This window comes from Calidris pugnax, unplaced genomic scaffold, assembly GCF_001431845.1.
Source record: "Calidris pugnax isolate Ruff unplaced genomic scaffold, ASM143184v1 scaffold95, whole genome shotgun sequence".
Taxonomy (NCBI): Eukaryota; Metazoa; Chordata; class Aves; order Charadriiformes; family Scolopacidae; genus Calidris; species Calidris pugnax.
In genome coordinates, this window is record NW_015090885.1 from 14,326,002 (window position 1) to 14,344,321 (window position 18,320).

Genomic DNA, 18,320 nt, shown 5'->3' on the forward strand with positions numbered 1-18,320 from the left:
GTTTTTCTACTGCAGTGAGGTACACGCAGCACTCCTCAAAGTTTTGCAGGGTTTCCTTGATATGAAGCTCAGGAAAAACACAACTGCGATTACAGCATTACTAGAATTCCTTTCTGTTCCTTGTATGAGATTCCTGTAAGTAATAAACACTTCCTTCTTTTCATCACTTCTCGTAAGACTCAAAGCCCACAGTGTACAAAGTAGAGTGTGATATATTCAGGCAAGGTCTTACCCTGCCCAATATCCAACTAAATTATAAGTTTTCTAGGGCTATAAGAAAGAATTTCACTAATAGCATATACTTAGTAGTGCAGGCAAACAAGGAGAAATTTTAAAAGTAACAAAAGTACCAACAGTATCTTCTAAATTCTATATAAGACAGTAGCTTTCAAATAGCAGTAATAAAAGCTCCTACCTATCTCTGTCCTGGTGGGGCCAATTCCATTGTGAACTCTTAAGTAACTGGAATGACAGGAATCTGAGTCATCAATATCAAAATCACCAAATTTGAGCTGAACTCGCTGCCCAGGCTTTACACGAATTTCCCATTCACACACTGTGCTATTGGGAGAGGTCTGTGGGTAGTTTATCGAAGCAAGAGTCCCACTTTCAGGGCCCAGAACGGTGTGTCCACATCCATCACCTACAAAAGAACAAAAATAAATCAGATACGCACATTCATCTCCAAAGCTTCACTAGTGTTTTAGTCTTTCTAGTTTTTAGCAGTGGTATGAATTCTGTTATTTTTTTTAACTTTCCTGATCACGTTGCAAGAAAACTCCAAGCAAAGTCACATGCAGATGAAATAGTGCTTGTGAGAAAATACCATTCAAGTACTGCTGCCTAATGTTTAACTTCTCACCATAGGTGACCAGAGAGCTGCTATCCTCAGTGACATAGAAATTCCCTCATAATGACTTAAAAAATTGCAGAGACAGACAGTCCTTTCACATTCCCTCAACACCTATGCACAGAAGAAAACAGGTCCTGAAAAGGAGAGAGAAACCCACCGCTAAAGCAAAAGCACATCAGTTTTACTGTTGTTACTGTACTCACAACACAGTAAGAAAGTACAGAAGTGAAAAGACAATGGACAGCAAATACTCTACTGAAAATAACCACCATGTCTGACCATCACCAAACTGCTAGTGCATTGTTTTCTACTGTACCAAAATTTTAATGCTATAATTCCATCTCTTTAGAGAACATGCTCAATTTGTCTACAACAAATTAAATTGTAACTCCAACATGGGGCCCTCTACCTAACATTTGAGTATTAATTTTAAACAGCAGTAGCAATACTAAAGTAGTAATACTACTAACAAGTGGGAAAAAATAGCACATATAGTGCATTTTCAAAATCAAATTATAAACAGCAAACTGAAAAATCTATTTACTCAACAGCTAGATATGTAATTCACCCAGTATGTGGTACAACAAGCATACAAGTTTGTGTGTTGTTTTGGAAATAAGAACGTTCTTAAGTAACATCCACCCTCAATGGCTCTTATAGATTACTGTATCAAGATGAAACAAAGTATTCCTGAGCACAAGGACCTAACCAGCAAAATTAACACCAGAAATAACATAATCTCCACAAAGAAAGCCTCATAACATCTCTGATATACTTTTGTTAGCACTGGAGGTTAAAAACCCTACTTATTGACTTTAGTCCCATGAAACGAGTAGGCCAGGAATAGCATTATCACTAGAAGGTCCATAGATCTTCTGAGAGAGATGTCTACACATTATCCTAAAAGCAAACAGGACCTTTCAGGATCTCAAACAAAGTAATGTAAGCAAAAATAGCAAACACTAGAATCAGATTAGATATGCTGCTAAAAATTGTCTTCGACACCACTCCAAACACATTTATTATCTGTAGGTCCATCTTACCCTTCAAAATTCACGCCTGTGTATACACTTCCTACCAAATGATTACAACAGATTTAACATTATGTCAAGATTTCACACTCCAGAAACTCAAAATTACCAAAAACATTTATATTGACTGATGTTTGTTTTGACAGCTAAAAGTGACGGTCTGAAAGTGTTTCATATTACACACTAAAATGTATAGTTCCTCTGCTAAACGTGAAAAGGTAAACTAAGCTTTAGGGACAAAAATTGTACACATTTAAGAATTTTAACTACATTTCAAAATTCTTAAGTGTATTTCATACAAGACTGAATGGAAAAGTAAGTCCAATGCACTGAAGTGGCATGGGAAAAATAAACTGTGGTACTTAACTAGGTCAGATTAATCTGTTTGCAAAAGCACCTCATTTCCAGTAACAAAACTTACTCTCTTTATAATCTGATCACACTGAAACACAGCTACATGTTCTAAAAGCTAACGTGCTGCTGGTATATACAGGATCACAAACAGATGCAAACTGCAGCTTTTTTCTTGCTAACAGTCTTAAATCAAAATGATACATTTTCTTTTGGAATATCTGCTTTCGTAAAAAAGAAAACTTCTATTTGTAAAGCTGTTGTTTAGCCGTGGTTTTTTTCATCCAATTTTAGCAATTTGCCTTAAAATACCTTGTTCCATCCCATGACAAATGTTATTTCCATTTAGGTGACAGCCAATAAATTACCTTCCTAAGTTACTCTTGTTCTAATATGTGAGACAATTGTCCAATGTTACAAAGAAGTAAGTTAAACCGCATGTTTTGTGTATAATTTAAATCCTGGTTTCTTTCCAAAGGCACGTTATAAACCTAAGAGTAAGTGAAAGGTTTATCATTCAAAACCTGCATAGCCTTGGTTTATTAGTTAGTAAACATTTAAATGTCAGATTCCTTATTAGTCCCAATATGCTTAACAATCAAGAAAAATACTGATTCCTTTGCGAGTAAACTGGCTTTTCGCAAGTAAGTACTCACACATTACAAAATAGGTGGAATTTATTATATTAACAACAATAAAATCAACAAATATATACTAGGTCTTTATTTTTGATGATACCTGTGGCTTGTATTTCAAAACTCTTTGTATTACAGAAATATAAAATTAATTTTCAACATAAACAGCAATCAGTATTAGGTTATATGCTGAATAAAAACAAGCACCAGTTCTGTGCTTGTTCTATCTTGTGACAGGGGTGAACAACTGTTTACTTATTTACAGATTGAAAATATTATGCAGATACACTAATACAGTGGCCTGTTGAACATGAAATCATAGCAGCTTTCACCTGTACGGGCAGATATGTTGTTGTGTGAACATTTTAAGGAAAATGAAAATGCTTGCGTGACCTAGAGTTCTTGGTAGTTCAGTAATTCTCATTTCAAGGGGCCTGTTATTGCAATGTAGTAACTACAGAAATGCTATTTCTTACAACCAGGGATATCAGTAATGCACGTGGTTACATATCTTTGATCCCTTCCCACACTTTTGCATCTTAAGTCTATACTGCTGGAAGTCAAAGACAAAGGAGAGCTCGGGTCTCTCTTTGACCCAAACTGTACTTAAACTGTTAATTTCTCTCGTTAAAAGTAGAAAAGATCATGCCTAACATGCATTTAAACTATCCTCTTCAGTAGTTCAGCTGTCTCAAGCAGGAAACAATACTGGCACTGCGTTTGTGTGATGATCAGGGCACACCTTTCTGATAAGAATAGCAGAAGAACTTCAAAAACACTCTTAGGCATCTAGGTGATAAAATGCAAATAAAATAAAAGACACTGAGACTTGTCTTTCAAAGACATGCCACTAAAAATGTCAAATTTTCCCCCATAGCTTGGAACAATCAGTCATGTTCCCAGTGGCTAGATAGGAAAACTTACTAATCTGTCTCACACAATTTAATGGAAATGCAAATCTCAAATCTTGAGCTTTCTTGAAAACATGCGAGGAAAAATACTCCTCTAATCTCTCCATTTTAAAGAACCTGCTGTCAAATCATACTAGAAAGGAACAGAAAGGAAAACAAGTTGTGCTGAACTGCATCTCCACCATCAACTTACCACAAAGCCAATTTTCAAAAGTAGGCTCATTCTGACTGGGCATTTTCAATCTCATTTTGTTGCATGTTTCATTTAGGTTAGCAATAGCACAAGTGTCAGATGTTTCAAGCCTGAAGAATTTAAAGATTACCACTGCATGTCCAGCATGCAATATACAGTCTGCCAAGGGCAGCAGCATCATTCCAGAGCTGTTTGGAAGTTTCTAAAAATCACACTTCCAGTGAAACTTGCAGAATAATGAAACCTCATTTTATTTTATTCTTACTATAAAAGTGTAGTTCTCTATCTAAGTGGTGCTTCTGCCAAAGTTGTATAAAGACCACTGATCAACCCCAGAGACACACACATCCTGTATCAGGGGAGCAATCTGCAAGCATTTTCCCCAAGAGAAAGTACAGTTCTTTGCACTACAGCCACATATATGGGAGCTTTGGCTACTTCATTCATTTGGAATTCCTTAATTTAGTGCCACAAAACCTTTTCCTTCAGTTAATCTGTGTGCATGAGTGGAACACAAAGAAGAGACACAATTCAATTCCAGAAATCAATTTTTCCTGAATGGGCTGACAACTTCTGTTGTCAGTACACAGCTGAAGGAGTCTCTTGCTTTCTTCCAGTCCTCTCTGTCACACCACAGATCCACTGCACACGCAGAATTGGTCAAGCTCTTCACAGAAGCACCAGATGACTTGCACATACAAGTTACACCTGACATTAGCTGGAAGATCTGCAGATGTGCATTGAATTTCATGTGTCCTGAAGACCACGTTCACAGCAAACATGAATAAGCTCGGCTCTTCACCAAAACGTGTGTTAGAAGCACGTGTGGCCTCCTAAGGAGCTAGTAGAGGAAAGCAGACTGCTGTCATCAGGAGAACTATTCATCTCTTCTGCAGGCGCCTTCGAATGCAGTCTGGATGAATTATCCTGACAGATTACATATGACCCCCGGGCTATGGCACAGTGATGTCTGATGCAATCATGCAGATGATTTAAAACGATTTCTCATGCACAAGTTCTTTACATCAACAAAATACAGAACTTGAACCAATACAAACATACCAAAATGCATTAGATAAGAAGAAAACACGAAATTTAATAAAATGAGAGGATACTGCACATGCAGGAGTGGGTGCTAAGTACTCTATTAATACCCACAAAAAAAGATTAATTATTCTTTATAGTGTTGAAGTCAATTAATCAAAACCTTTTTCCCCTGAGATTGGCTGCTGTTAGTGACTGCTAGTCTTGGTCTCACTACCAAAACATGTTAAAAATTAAGACTAGAGAATGATTTCCCATTCCTTGTAGAAGAGAGAACGATAAAGGCATCAGACAGTTTAAGATTACAGTCTATAAGGCATAACTGATGCATATCAAAACACTGATCTCAATTTTTACACGTGGCACTGCCTTTTGAACAGACTCAATTTAACCAGTAGGCTTCCTGAAAATATTATATATATGTATGTGCTATGATTTTCTGTGAGTTTGTAACTACATACAGATGTAATTAAATCTTTCTTAACTAAGCGAAGGTAGAACCAAATCTTTTAGTTATGCAAGCAAAAAGATGTATTAAAACATTCATTTTAACTACAAATACACAACTCTTTCTGATTAAATGCAATACTATCATTTCTCCTCTTCTGTTTAGCTCCTGTGCTTTGCATTTCCCTGCTCTTTATCAGCATCCCACTAAAACACACTGCATCTACTTTTTGCTTTTCTCAGTGTAGGCCAGAAAGTTTACACAACCAAACAGTTCCATGAACAAAAAACACTGAGGAATCAAGACCACAGAGACATCAAATTCTAAATAGCTTTTTCAGGTATTTTCAAATGCCTTATTTGTGTCCTCCAAACTCATTGATGTTCCCACCAGAACCCACAGAACCATCCTCTTCAGGAAGGAATCTGCTCCTCTGTCAGAATTAATTCTCTTAACAAGCCTACGAGCACACAGCCCTCCTTCATCTTTAGACCATTTAGGTGCCTCAGTAACACACTGGTTTGAGCATTTCATCCTATTACAGATGTCTGACAACATAAAATACCCCACGCTTCCACAAGTGAGGCCATAGCTCAATAAACACTTGAAGGCACTTTAATTTAGTGCAGCCACAGACAAAAGCAAGCCTTGTCTGCCTCTCGCTTTTGGCCACTTGTTCTTGCACCCTTCCTGGGACTGAGGCAAACACTTCTACAGCCACATGTTAAACCGTACCAGGGACTTGAGATAAAAATAGCTGTTAGTTTTACCCTAGAGCAACCCCCTAATTTATTTTAGTGTGCACGTGCAGCAGGGCCTTCCTGGACACAGGGATAGGACAGTGGGAGAGAAGGGGAACGCCAGCAACTGCTCCTTTCACCAGCACTGCCAGCCTGTGTTTGCATTTCAAACAACTTTGAAACCCAACCAAAAATGCAGAAACCACCCCTCCCCTGGGAAGACCAGTCACACAAGAGGGGTGCACTGGCTTCAGGAACTGAGCTGGCAGGAGACGACCCCGTGCCCCGACCTATTCCTGCAGCAGAGTGCCAGATTTCAGCCAACTCTCTGGGCAAGTGGCAGCGGCGGGGCAAGGAAAGGAGGGCAGGTGGGATCACGGCTGTCTCGGCTTGGATGGATTTACTTGCTGCGGGGCACCCTGAGAAGGGTGATGAATTACAGGGTTGAGGTTTAACAAAGATAGGAAAAGGACAAAAGGGAAAGCACAATCAGCATTTTGCCTCTCAAAATGTTGGCAGCTCGGGGTGGGGAGGGAGGGAGACAGACAGAGGCTGATTCTTGCTCTTATAGCAAAAGTACAAAATTTAAGATGCCATTAAAGAAAATTTTATTGTTTTCATTTACAACGCTAGCCACATGCTGGGCTAGTGATAATTAGCAGGTTTTTATTTTCATCTGTACACATGGCTTTTCAATCACCATCTCTGGAATATAGTCTTAGCTTTCAGCCGCTGAATTTTACACAAGAGGGTAACATTTAGCCTTGCTAAATTTAACATCCAAAATATGGTAACATTTCAAAACAAATTATCTCAAATTATTAAATTGTCAGAGCAGGTAAGACATTTGCTTCCTCTGCTATCGTGTACTAACCAGACTACATCAAAAGAACAGAAAAGAAAGATCAGTTATGTCAGACTGTTGCAGAGCTTTTGCTTATTGATGTCGGGGAAATGATGCGAAAAAGTCCCCAGGGACAGCTATGACTTGCTTAAATAGCATGCAGGCAAAAGCAGCCTACGAAAAGTGATTTACATGAGGGCTGTGTAAGAGGGCTCTGTGTTCAACGATACACAAGGCAGAAGCCCTCCTGATTTGCTGCCCCCGCTGAATCACACTGACAGCTCCAGCCTTTTGTACGTCCTCTTTTGTCTGGCACACGCAGCTTGCCCGCATCCCAAGATATATCATTTACTTTGCAATCTGCACCAACACTTTCATAAAAATAAACACTGTTACGCTTCGGTGCTCTAAGTGCTACACGGCAGAAACACAGCTGATGAAGGAAATGAAAACACACAGATGGTCACACAAAACTCTATGAGAATAAGCAGTAGTCATGGTCAGAACAGGCTCCGCAGCTCTTGTGAGGCTTTCAAGCTCCTCACCACACCAGGACCAAATGGAATTTCACAAGTCTTACATGTGTCAACAAAGAAGCAAAAAATTCTCCAATCATACCAGTGATTTGCATGCTAAATTAACACTACAGTCATCTTTTTCTCTCTTCCATTGTCAGTTCATAAATAAGACTGCCCAGCCTACCCCACAGATCCACGGTCGGCACACGTTGATCGAAGTACCAGCCGTGGCAGAACCATCTTGCCTTTTATAAAACCAGCTGCAGCTTCCCACCCTGCCCAATGTCGCTGCTTATCATAGAATTATAGAATGGTTTGGGTTGGAAGGGACCTCAAAGATCATCGAGTTCCAACCCCCCTGCCATGGGCAGGGACACCTCCCACTAGAGCAGGTTGCTCAAAGCCCTTATCATACCTTTGTTGAGCTGTAGGGCAGTTTTATACCCAGGTTACCACCTCACCTGCCTTATTCTGAGTAAGGGTATGGGTACAGGTCAACAGGGGTCCAACAGGCACTGGAGCCTGCACAATGGAGAGGACGCAAGGCAGGGGCAGGGAAGAGGGTGAGACAGCAGCAACCAGTGGTAAAAATCACGTTTGGCTACCGTGGAATCAACAGAAGCTGTTGGATTCCAGGAAAGAAGCGGGTGGTTTGGGTACCCAAACAAAGAACTGTGGGGCATCTAGATGCTTTCAAAAAGGAAAACTCAAAAACCAGTTGGAATTATGTGCACTCTGTAGCTGCACCAAACACAGTAACTCTAAATACCAGTTTCTAACCCTCTTTAAAGTGGGTTTAATTCCAACCACTGAAAACTTAACACCCCACATCTCTACACCAGTAGTTCCCTCTGCCTGTACAGATGACATACATCATCTTCTTAATTTCTAACACTCATTTTCAACTCTAATTGCAAAATTACAATGGGGACTGTTTGGGATTTTTCCCATTGTGAACAACCTGTTCTAAAAGGTAATTCATGCTTAATTTTGCCTTGTAGATGTTGCCTTAAAATGAAAATATTTGCACACTTCTGGCCCTTTATACAATCAATAAAACAAACTTTTACTACTGAATAATAAATTTATATTTATATAATATAAATAATATAAATATAATAAATATAAATAAATAATAAAATTAACTAGGGAGATGACAGTAAATTTACACACTTGAGTCACTGTTTTTAAGGGCCAAAATTATCACAGAAGTCTAGGAAGAGTATGTAGGAAGCCAGTAGTATAAACCCATGAACTTTAAACATGCCCATCACTTGTAACTTTTTCACAGCAAGAAGATGCCTTGTGTTATAGAACTGGAGACCTTGAAAACAACTTTTTAAAAATGAAGAGATAAAGTAATGAAAATGCTTTATTTGATGTTATCAAACATACTTGAGAAAAAGATAAAAACTGACCATCACTGGACTTTGTATGTAAATTCAAAGCATGTAAGTTCAAAAGCATTCAATTTAGTGCATCTCTCTTTCCACCCTTGTGATACTGAGACATATTTTGACATCTGTATACAACAGCATAAACCCAGAAATTAACAGAGAATGTGGTTCAGAGCTTCCTGGTTTCAAAAAACTCATGGATTTGTAAAAAAAGAATAAAATAAATTAAGCCCCAGTGGCTTCTTTCCACCACACTGAACAAGATAAGATGTTTTTCCCCCACATCTTAATAATTTTGGAGCAAAGTTAAAATGACCAGATAGGGATTTAACTGGCTACAGTCCTGCTAAAGATGCAACTGCTGCCAACTATGAAAACCTTTGTGGGCTTGCTGGCAAACGTAAGTGCACAACATATTCCACATACATGCTAGATCACTGCAGTAAACTATCCTTTCAGAGTCAAAAATCTCCTAACGCTGAGAATTAACCAAGCAAAACTGCACCACTGTAATTCACCTTCTGCTTCCATTGCTTTCCTAATTCACCTTTCTACTCAAGATATTGAGGATCTTTCATCTGCCTCATTCCTGTGGGGTTTCTCTATACAAAACATTTACAGCAAACCTGCACAAGTCGCTTGTCTTACCAAGTCCAATTAATATGCCACTTTACTTTCATCTCAATATAAAGTGCAAAAATAGGATGTGTAAAGAGAACTGCAATAAACTGCTGAAACAGTTCAGTGTTTCTGTCCCCCTCTATCAATATCTGAAGCTGCAACTGGGCACTGAAACAACTACTACTTCTACTCCAAGGAACAGCAATTCAGAGATTTCCTCTTCACAGTTAAGCAATATTTGAGGTCTTAGGATTGCCCAATCTAAATATAGGAAAACCACAGATAGATCACCAAGTATGAGGAGAAAATGGCACTCGGGGATGAAAAATAATTAACCTTTTGCAAATCTGGAATAATTTTACAAAATATTTATTTACAAGCTTTAAGTGCTCAATCAAGATCAACAGTATTAGTGTAATATGACTGACGAAATCACTTGGGAAGCTTTTACACCATCTTTTTTGAAACTGGGACAGGAAAGTTATCTGCTCACAACTGTTCACTGAAGCACATCAAGCTTTTCAAGCTCCCTCTTCCACCACTAATAATATTTCTCAAGGACATATAAATGGTTATCTCCCACAGCACTTCAAGCAAAGAACCATGAAAATCAGTGTACTGTTTGAAGAAATGGTTCTATCAGAAGAATCGCTGTAGGGCAAAAAAGTTAAAAAAGAGAACCCATGTGGCCTTATGCACAATACACTGAATTTCAGCAAGGCTGACAATCCAAAGATCAGGTACTGGGAGGATTATTGTTCTGATGGATACTATTCCAATCTTGGATGACAAAACCTCTTCCTTGAACTAAAAGCGGATTTGGAATGAACTTCAAAAGCCTGAGAAGACGGTTTATGGGGGAACTAACAGGGGAAGTTATAAAGCGGGGAGGGGAGTGTTTAATAAAGCATATAGATGATCTGACCATTGATTTTATTTTCATTTTTCAGTACATAAATGATGTATAATCTCTGGAATATGGTTATTAAGGCAATGTCCTGTGATTTTGCTGGAGCTGAATTGAGTTTTTGCATCATAAAGAATGCAGGAATGTTAAGACATAATACATTTATTTAAATTTTACTGATCAACAAAAAGTGTTACAAAAACATATCCACACAGAACAGAAAAAAAAAAAAAACACCTGAAAATATCCTTTTTCCTTTTGTTTGGGTTTTTTTTTCAGTACTGAATTAACAAAACCATTGAAATGCAGTCTTTCCAATGAAAGACAAACTTTTTCATAAAGAAACCACTGGAGAAATGTTTCTAGTAAAAAACAACCCACCCTCACACACACACGCACACAAACAAACCTCCATACTTTGGCTCTGAAAAAGAAAAAAGTGTCAAGTTTGAACCTCTCTGATGCTAATTTATAGGTCATTTTACAGAAAGATGTATTCGCAGTGTTGAGTAGCAGAAGGACCTTTTTAAGTATAATTTCTTGTATACCACAACTACTTACCATTGGCTAGTCATGATTCTAACCAAGGGGAATTTAGGATTAGGATTGCATTAAATTAACTTTCCAGAAAGTTTGCAGACTTGATTTAAAGGTATCTTGAGAGAGAAAATTTTTAACTATAGCTAGCATGCTTTAAACACTTGGAAAGGAAGAACAACCCAAACAAAACAAAAACAAAAAATAACCACAAATAAACAAAAATCCCACCAAACCAACTGTTTCTAACTTATTCTTAAAAAATACACCTACTTCATTTATGATATATGGGTTAATTCCTTATTATTCAGTTCTACTATTGCCAAGAATGACACAATTAAGTTCATAAACTTTATTCAGCTTACACAAAAACATTTACTAATGCACCAACTATGTATGCTATCGTAACAATTGTGCAGATCTGGAACTTTTCTAGTTGTGTTACCCTTGAAAAACAAGATGTGTGGAATTTCTACTAATCAGACAGAAGTTCATTCAGTCAAAAACCTGAAACTTAGTACTTTCAGTAAGACATGAAGAATAGAGGTTCTTAAGATCAGCAGTCAAGTAACTGTAAGAAAATAATGATTTCCTGCATCAAAATACAGAACACCTATCGTACACAGAGACCAGTAAACAGGCCAAAACATCCCCTTCATGTCAGCAAAAACTAAAAGCAAGCACATCTGACAAGCACATATTCAGCCCCTATTTACATGTATTCTGCTTCCAGGAATCTTTCTTTCTTTAAAAGGATTTAACTTACTGAAATTATTACCAATAGCTACTAAAAATCCTTGCACTTCTAATGGCTTATGCACTTAGTACTCATTGTTACTGTCAATGTATTTCAGTTGTTTGATATCTAGGGAGGTCAACTCAAATCACAGTCTCACTTCAAACTTGTAATGGAATATTTAGAAGTACGAGTTGTCACTCATTGTTAAGGTAAACACTCAACCTGCTTGACTTTCAGGGTGCAACTCATCTTACCAAAGTCAAAGGGATAACTAATGAACGAGCTTCATCACCCATCAGCTGTTTACTTGCCTAAGCCTTACAGACTGCAAATTCGTGGTAAATTATTTTTATTCCGCTATTTGCAAAGAAAAAACAATCTAACTGAAACAGAACTGACAACTATAAACCTAGAAATGGTGTAAGAAATGCCAACAGGAAGCATCCAAATGCTGTAAGCAGTATCAAGTGCTTGTGTATCAATTCCAAGATCCAACTGATTGAAATAACTGAGATACCAGTAGCTAACCAGGTATTAACCATCTGCCTTAAATTCACTTTTGAAGAGTTTAGCAGCCATAAAATGTTATCCTTTTACAGCTCTTCACCAAGGGAAACTAAATGTTCATGCAGTGAAACAGCAGAAATTACATGCCCAAAAAGAAACAGCACAGGTTAAATGTTTCTTACTCTTCTCTAAGAGTTGGGGTTGTTTTCTTTTTCAAACACTAGACAAGGAATTCTTCAAACAAAAGCCATTTTCAAAATCAGTGTTATTCTGTGGTCTAAACGTCAAATCCCTATCATATTTTCAAGTATAACTCTTAATTCAAATAACATAAAAAGTGTTCAAATATAAAGCAACGAGCTCAAATAAAATATGAACAGCACAGTTCAAGCTGTTTGCCTGAAATAACGGCAGGCAAAGCATGAAACTTAACAAAAACTGGTATTTCACAGTCTTACCACATGAATGAACAGGCTTCACAGACAATAGCCCGCCACTGTATAAAAAACAACACTGAAAATTTTATAAATGGTATTTTAATGCAAGTTGCTACATTAACATTACTACTGCTCCCCTTCCCCACCTGTCCTAGCCTCCGTTTAGTAATGAATCTGGAGCCTATGCTTGGACAATGGTTTCAACTATACCGCTATTTAACAAAAAGGACCACAAATGTTCCATATTATATGGTTGAAGAAATTAATATAAAAGCAACTCTCAATCTGAAAATGCGAGCAGAGAGGGAAATCCTTTGATTATGAAACAAATTCTAGGTAACCCCTAACTGCCTCCCCAAAGCACAAGGTGCAGCTACAAAGGTGGGTGTGACATGCATCAGCTTATTTTAAAAACTTTCAAAATATGGGTAAAATAACCAATATAGAAACAGTTGCTAATACATCCAGCAGCAATTTCAACAAGGTCAACATTTGTACTGATGATTGTCTGAGATATCAAAGCTGATGTATTCAAGGCAGCACTTAACTAGCTGATGACTGAAACTACACAGATCAGCAGTGATCACATTAAAAACCTAATGCATCATCTCCCAGAGTATAAAGCAGGTGGTAGAATTGCAGAAAATAAGATGGATTATTTTCCTCCTACGCGAATAACATAAGAAAACATTTTTCCAAATCTTGAAAGCTGAACACCTCCGTTCAGTAGCAGGGAAATAATTTTTCTAAAGACTGTACTAATATGCTAGAAGGCTTGAGATGCACACAGTAACAGCATACAAGCTTCTGAAAGAACATTTATGTTGCCTTTTTATCACTAGCTCAGAGTCTTATAGCCGTGTACACACACATGTAAAACCACCGTGCGTGCGTTGTACTGCTTAAACCCAAAGAAAAACGCAACACGTTCTGGGATCAAGTATGAGAACTTTCAGAGTGTTTAAACAAAATGGTGATTCCTGTTTTCTTTACGGGAGCAGACTAGGCTAGCACAACCTCACCAACCTTCCAAAGGCCAGCTGGGCTGAACCAAATCAGTACTGCAAGGCAACCTCCTTGAAAGGATGGCTCTGCAGAACACATGTATGTACCCTCTGCCCACCAGCCCCACTTCACCACTTCAGATAAGCCTCAGTAATTGGAGGAGGAAAAACAACTTTGCTGGGGTTCTTGTTTTCAAAGGCAAGTAATTTTCACCATTTTTAGGTCCATACTGCCAACAGCAGCTCACTTCCCCCCAGGAACGGTATTCCTCCAAAAATTCTCTAGAGTACTGCTGCCGCTCCTCCTCCTCCTCATCACATCTATCTTCAAGGTGCGATGCTGGGAAATGAAAAAGAGCACCTGAAAAACTGAATCAGCAGAGTTGTCAGCTAAGACTGCTAGAATTTTAAGCCTTAGTCTTGAAAAATTATTCCATACTTCTTAGCACAAGGATGATAGGGACTTGCCACAGCACCCCTGCCTACAGTCCCCAAGAGCGTGTATTCTGCACAACTGCTTCCTCAAAACACTCTGTATTCCTAAGTAAAACTGTCCTATCAGCAAAACCAAGTAGTTCAATAAAGCACTGTCCTCCCCATCATAGAAGACTTATTCTTATGTTAAGCTGAGGGATAATAAATTTCTCATCCAAAGAACTGGGCGTCTTTTTAATCAAAATAATTCCTTAGGGGTTTGGCTGTGACTCTTTTCCTCCCAGATGAGCCCAGCCAAGGACAATGGATAAAAAGGGCAATGAGACACCACCCAATCTAATTTAGCAAGAGGAGAAAATGGTACTTTGTATGAAGGCAACACATGGCAATTGCTTGTATGGCAGATGGTTTTGTTGTAGTGCTTTAGATTTATATGCCAGGAGCTCTCTGCAGCAGGAGAAGACACCTGCAAAGGGCTACCTTGGCAGCTGGAACCCTCGTCAGTCCCTTGTTCCAGAAGGAAAGCATCTCTTCACAGGACATCTTAGGAAAAGCTACAGCCTGTCTCCCTCTCTCCTATTCTTGCCCAGCTGACATAATATGTAGCTAGAGCCACCTTCTCTTTGTCTGCTTCCTTCTCCCCAAATCAAGCCACCTCTCTCCCAAACCTATAGTTGGAGGACATTGTTAGATCCTTTCAGGCTTGAAGTTCACAATTGGAAGGTTATCTTAGTGACCAAAAGGGACAGTTAGTTATTTCCAAGTCCGAAACATAGTTTCAGGAAACAAAAGTTCATGAAATTATACAGCTATTCTTCTCACCTGTCCCAGAAACTCCTGAACTCAGCATACTGAAAGCAAAACGTTAACAACCCCTGTACCGTAAGTGGCCAGGAAGTCGCAACAGTCACTGCAGTTGTTCGGTTCAGCCACCAAAAACAGAAATGCTGAGGGATCAGCATGTGCCTTAACTCCTTGTCTACTGCCTTGCCAGATGGACAAGCAGAGGTGAGACCAGGAGCACTGCAGAGAGAAGGGGAGGGCACACAGAGGAACTGAAGAGGAACACACAACAGATCCAATACTGCACTCCAACAACAAAACATAAGGCCATGGAAAACCATTTCATCAGGCTCACTGTACACACAGCCATTAGCCCTATCGCTGAGCTTTTCAGATCATGGTAACTCAGCACTATACTTTCAAAATGACTTTTTCTCTGCTACACTTAAGCAAACATTTTTAAGCAACAGCGATGAATCACTTTCTTGTACATTCTTCAATGAGGTTTGAGTATATAACAACATCCTTATGGGTTGGTATTTGTTTGCTGCATTTTGTTATAATTGCATTCAAAAACAAGCATCCAGAGTTAATTTTCTTTTTTTTTAATAAAAAGTTGCAAATGAATCTGCTTCAAATCACTTGGGTATCCACTTCAGAATCTAAAGTTTATTTTTAACTTAAGGATTTATTCCTGTTTCATATGCAAATCAGTATCCACTTGGAATCCCAACAGATGACTACCAAACTACATATGTGATAACAAAGTTCTTGCTACGCAGACCCTACAATCTTCATACCTTCAGAATAACTGAGGCATTACTCAACCTCTATTTTGATGAAAGCTAGAGCAACCATTTCCCTCTTAGCTGTTTTATAATGTTTCTCTACACCCAAAAAAAGGTTAAACTTAACTAACAAACAGGCCATACTGAATTTATGTCAATAGCTGAACATCTGTTAAGAGCACTGTTTCTCAAAATGCAATCCACAAAGGGCAGGAAGCTTATATGGTGCTGGCTTGCTTTCATTCACACCTGCTTAATTACATGAAAAACAACTAAAACACTTTAAGTATTTTTCAAATATCAATTTCCTTGCAATCAGGAGCTAGAGTAACTACAGAATTGTTTCCAAATCCCAAGAGCTGACACTCCCTATTGCACAAGACTCTATGAAATGCAGCACAGAACTTTTCTGTTGAGTCTTTTTCAGTGTTTCTGAAGGTGTTCAACCTCATACAAAATGCTCATATTTTCCAAGACAGCGAGATGCTCAGGTTCAAGACCTTGACCAAAGAATACCGAATTACATACACTGAATGATTTTCAATATGATAGACTGAAACAAAAATTCCACTCGAATCCTGCAGGATACAATGCTCTCCTAAGTGAAACGTATATTCACCACAGCAGTACCTGCACTTTTTAATTCCTCAGTTTGCAGCTATCTGGAAGGGGAGGAGGACAGGGAGAACATCTGACCCAATATTCAAAACAACTTTCACGTTGACCAAAACCATATTGTTATTTTTAAATCAGTTCATACTAGTGAGGTGCTCTAGAGAAAAGCATGTGAGAAATGAAAACACTCTACCTTTAGAAGAAAATGTAAATACTGTGTAGTATGTGAGGGCTTAGAGCTACTGAACAGTGGGGAAAAAAAATTAGTAATTGCTTATTAACAGAGGACCAACCTCCCTAAAGTAACGAATGAGGCTAGGTTCCTACATAGTACCACTTACTGTGTTTTTATAAAAGCTTAAAAGCAAGTTTCAACTGTGGAATTTCCTAAGCCTTGGGTACTTTCATTGGCAATCAACATACTCTCTTAGAAGCCTGTGTGTATATTTGATACACTAATTTAGTAATAGCTTTGTGCAGACTTTTTATGAGCAAGACAGTAGTTTAATTTCTATGCAGGACTCCTTACCCAAATTAGAACTATACCAGCATTTAAAGATACAGGATACTGGCTCCCCAACCTTTTCTGGAATAAGATAAATGAAAATATTTTGGCAATGAAACAGTCCCTCACAAGAAGAGCTTTTCTTAGAAGCTCCAACAGTTTCTCATACTGAAGAGCATTGTATTGAACTACATCAGAGACTCCAACCTTAAACCAAGCTGTGCTTTTTGTTACCAAATAAAATGAAGGTTGGCAATAAAGAGGTTTCCCTCCTGCTCAAAAGCAAGACTTCTGTGCAAATTTTAAGCGTGAACTAGAGGGACACTGTAAATTGAAATTCTGGGTAGGAGCTCTTCAGCTGTTCCTCTGAGCACAGAAAGATAAAGTGAACAGCATACCTACACGCCTGCTGTCCACGCAGCCCCATTTCTTGCTCCATGGTCCCATCCCCTCCGGCACACCTCTGACCACTCACAAAGCCAATTTGACTCAACAATCTGGAGGAAAATTACGACTCTTGCCACCCCCACCCAATTATTTCAGTTTTCTCCTAGAATAACAAACTCAGTCTGCTCACCAAAAGGTCAGACAAGTGTCAGGTCAGCACAAGCATTTGGAGTGTGATACTCCTACAGCATGAACTAACACCTTGCTGCTGTCTGACTCACCCAGCAGCAGCCTTCAAAAGGCTAAATGTTAAAATTGCCCAATTTCCTCTAAAAAGCAAATGGGCCTTCTCCTCCTCCACTAGAAACTGAAACAAACCAAAACCAGGCATGGCAGATGCTTACTAGCGTTAGCTTTGTATGTGTGTAGAAACATGTAAAATTAAATGCAATTAGCTGGAAATAAGATGACAAGGTAAGCCAACATGACTAGCTTGCTCTACGGGCACATCTCTGACCTTTTTCCATTCAAAAAATCAATTAAAATGAGCGCTGCATATATTTCTGATTTCCTTTGTGCACTTCAATACAGCGCATGTGACATTCAAATATATACCCATCTCTTAGAGATGTGCAGAAAGTTGTGTGAAAACAGAGTTGAGTTTCTGAAACGAAGCAAGACCAGCGCAAGAAGCAAGCAGAATTAGAAGACATCCAATTTCTTTTCTCAACCCCTGCATTCACAGAAGTGAAAGTTTCAAGATCCTGTCAAAACATTCACTCCCACCACTTTCTCCCCAGCATACGATCAAAGTGACAGTTACTGTGGCATCCTCTGATCTCCTGCCATGAAGTGACCAAACTCTGCCTCGTAATTTTTAAAGCACTGATCAAGCAGTTCCACCCAAGGAGGAGAAACCTCTCCGATTTCTCTAAATAAACAAAAAAAAAACACCCTCTCTATCACACATTCCGGACTCTCTCACCCCTATTAATACGCTTCTACACGCTCTTGGGTGCGTGTAAGTTTATTTTCAGAGCAAGCAGCAGGATCTCGCACCGCTTCACACAGAGCCTAAGGGAGGGCAAAC

At 38.7% G+C, this 18,320-nt stretch overlaps 1 protein-coding gene across 1 annotated transcript in view; it reads right to left on the minus strand.

Moving 5' to 3' along the window:
- DCBLD2 (discoidin, CUB and LCCL domain containing 2) overlaps nucleotides 1-17,282 on the minus strand; it is a 44,322-nt gene extending 27,040 nt beyond the window's left edge. Inside the window, exons 1-3 of the mRNA XM_014947142.1 lie at nucleotides 17,246-17,282; nucleotides 13,932-14,057; nucleotides 416-643 (exon numbers count right to left, since the gene is read on the minus strand). Coding sequence (XP_014802628.1) covers nucleotides 416-643; nucleotides 13,932-14,057; nucleotides 17,246-17,282 — 391 coding nt within the window. The remainder of the gene's footprint in view (nucleotides 1-415; nucleotides 644-13,931; nucleotides 14,058-17,245) is intronic.
- Between the last annotated feature and the right edge of the window lie 1,038 nt (nucleotides 17,283-18,320).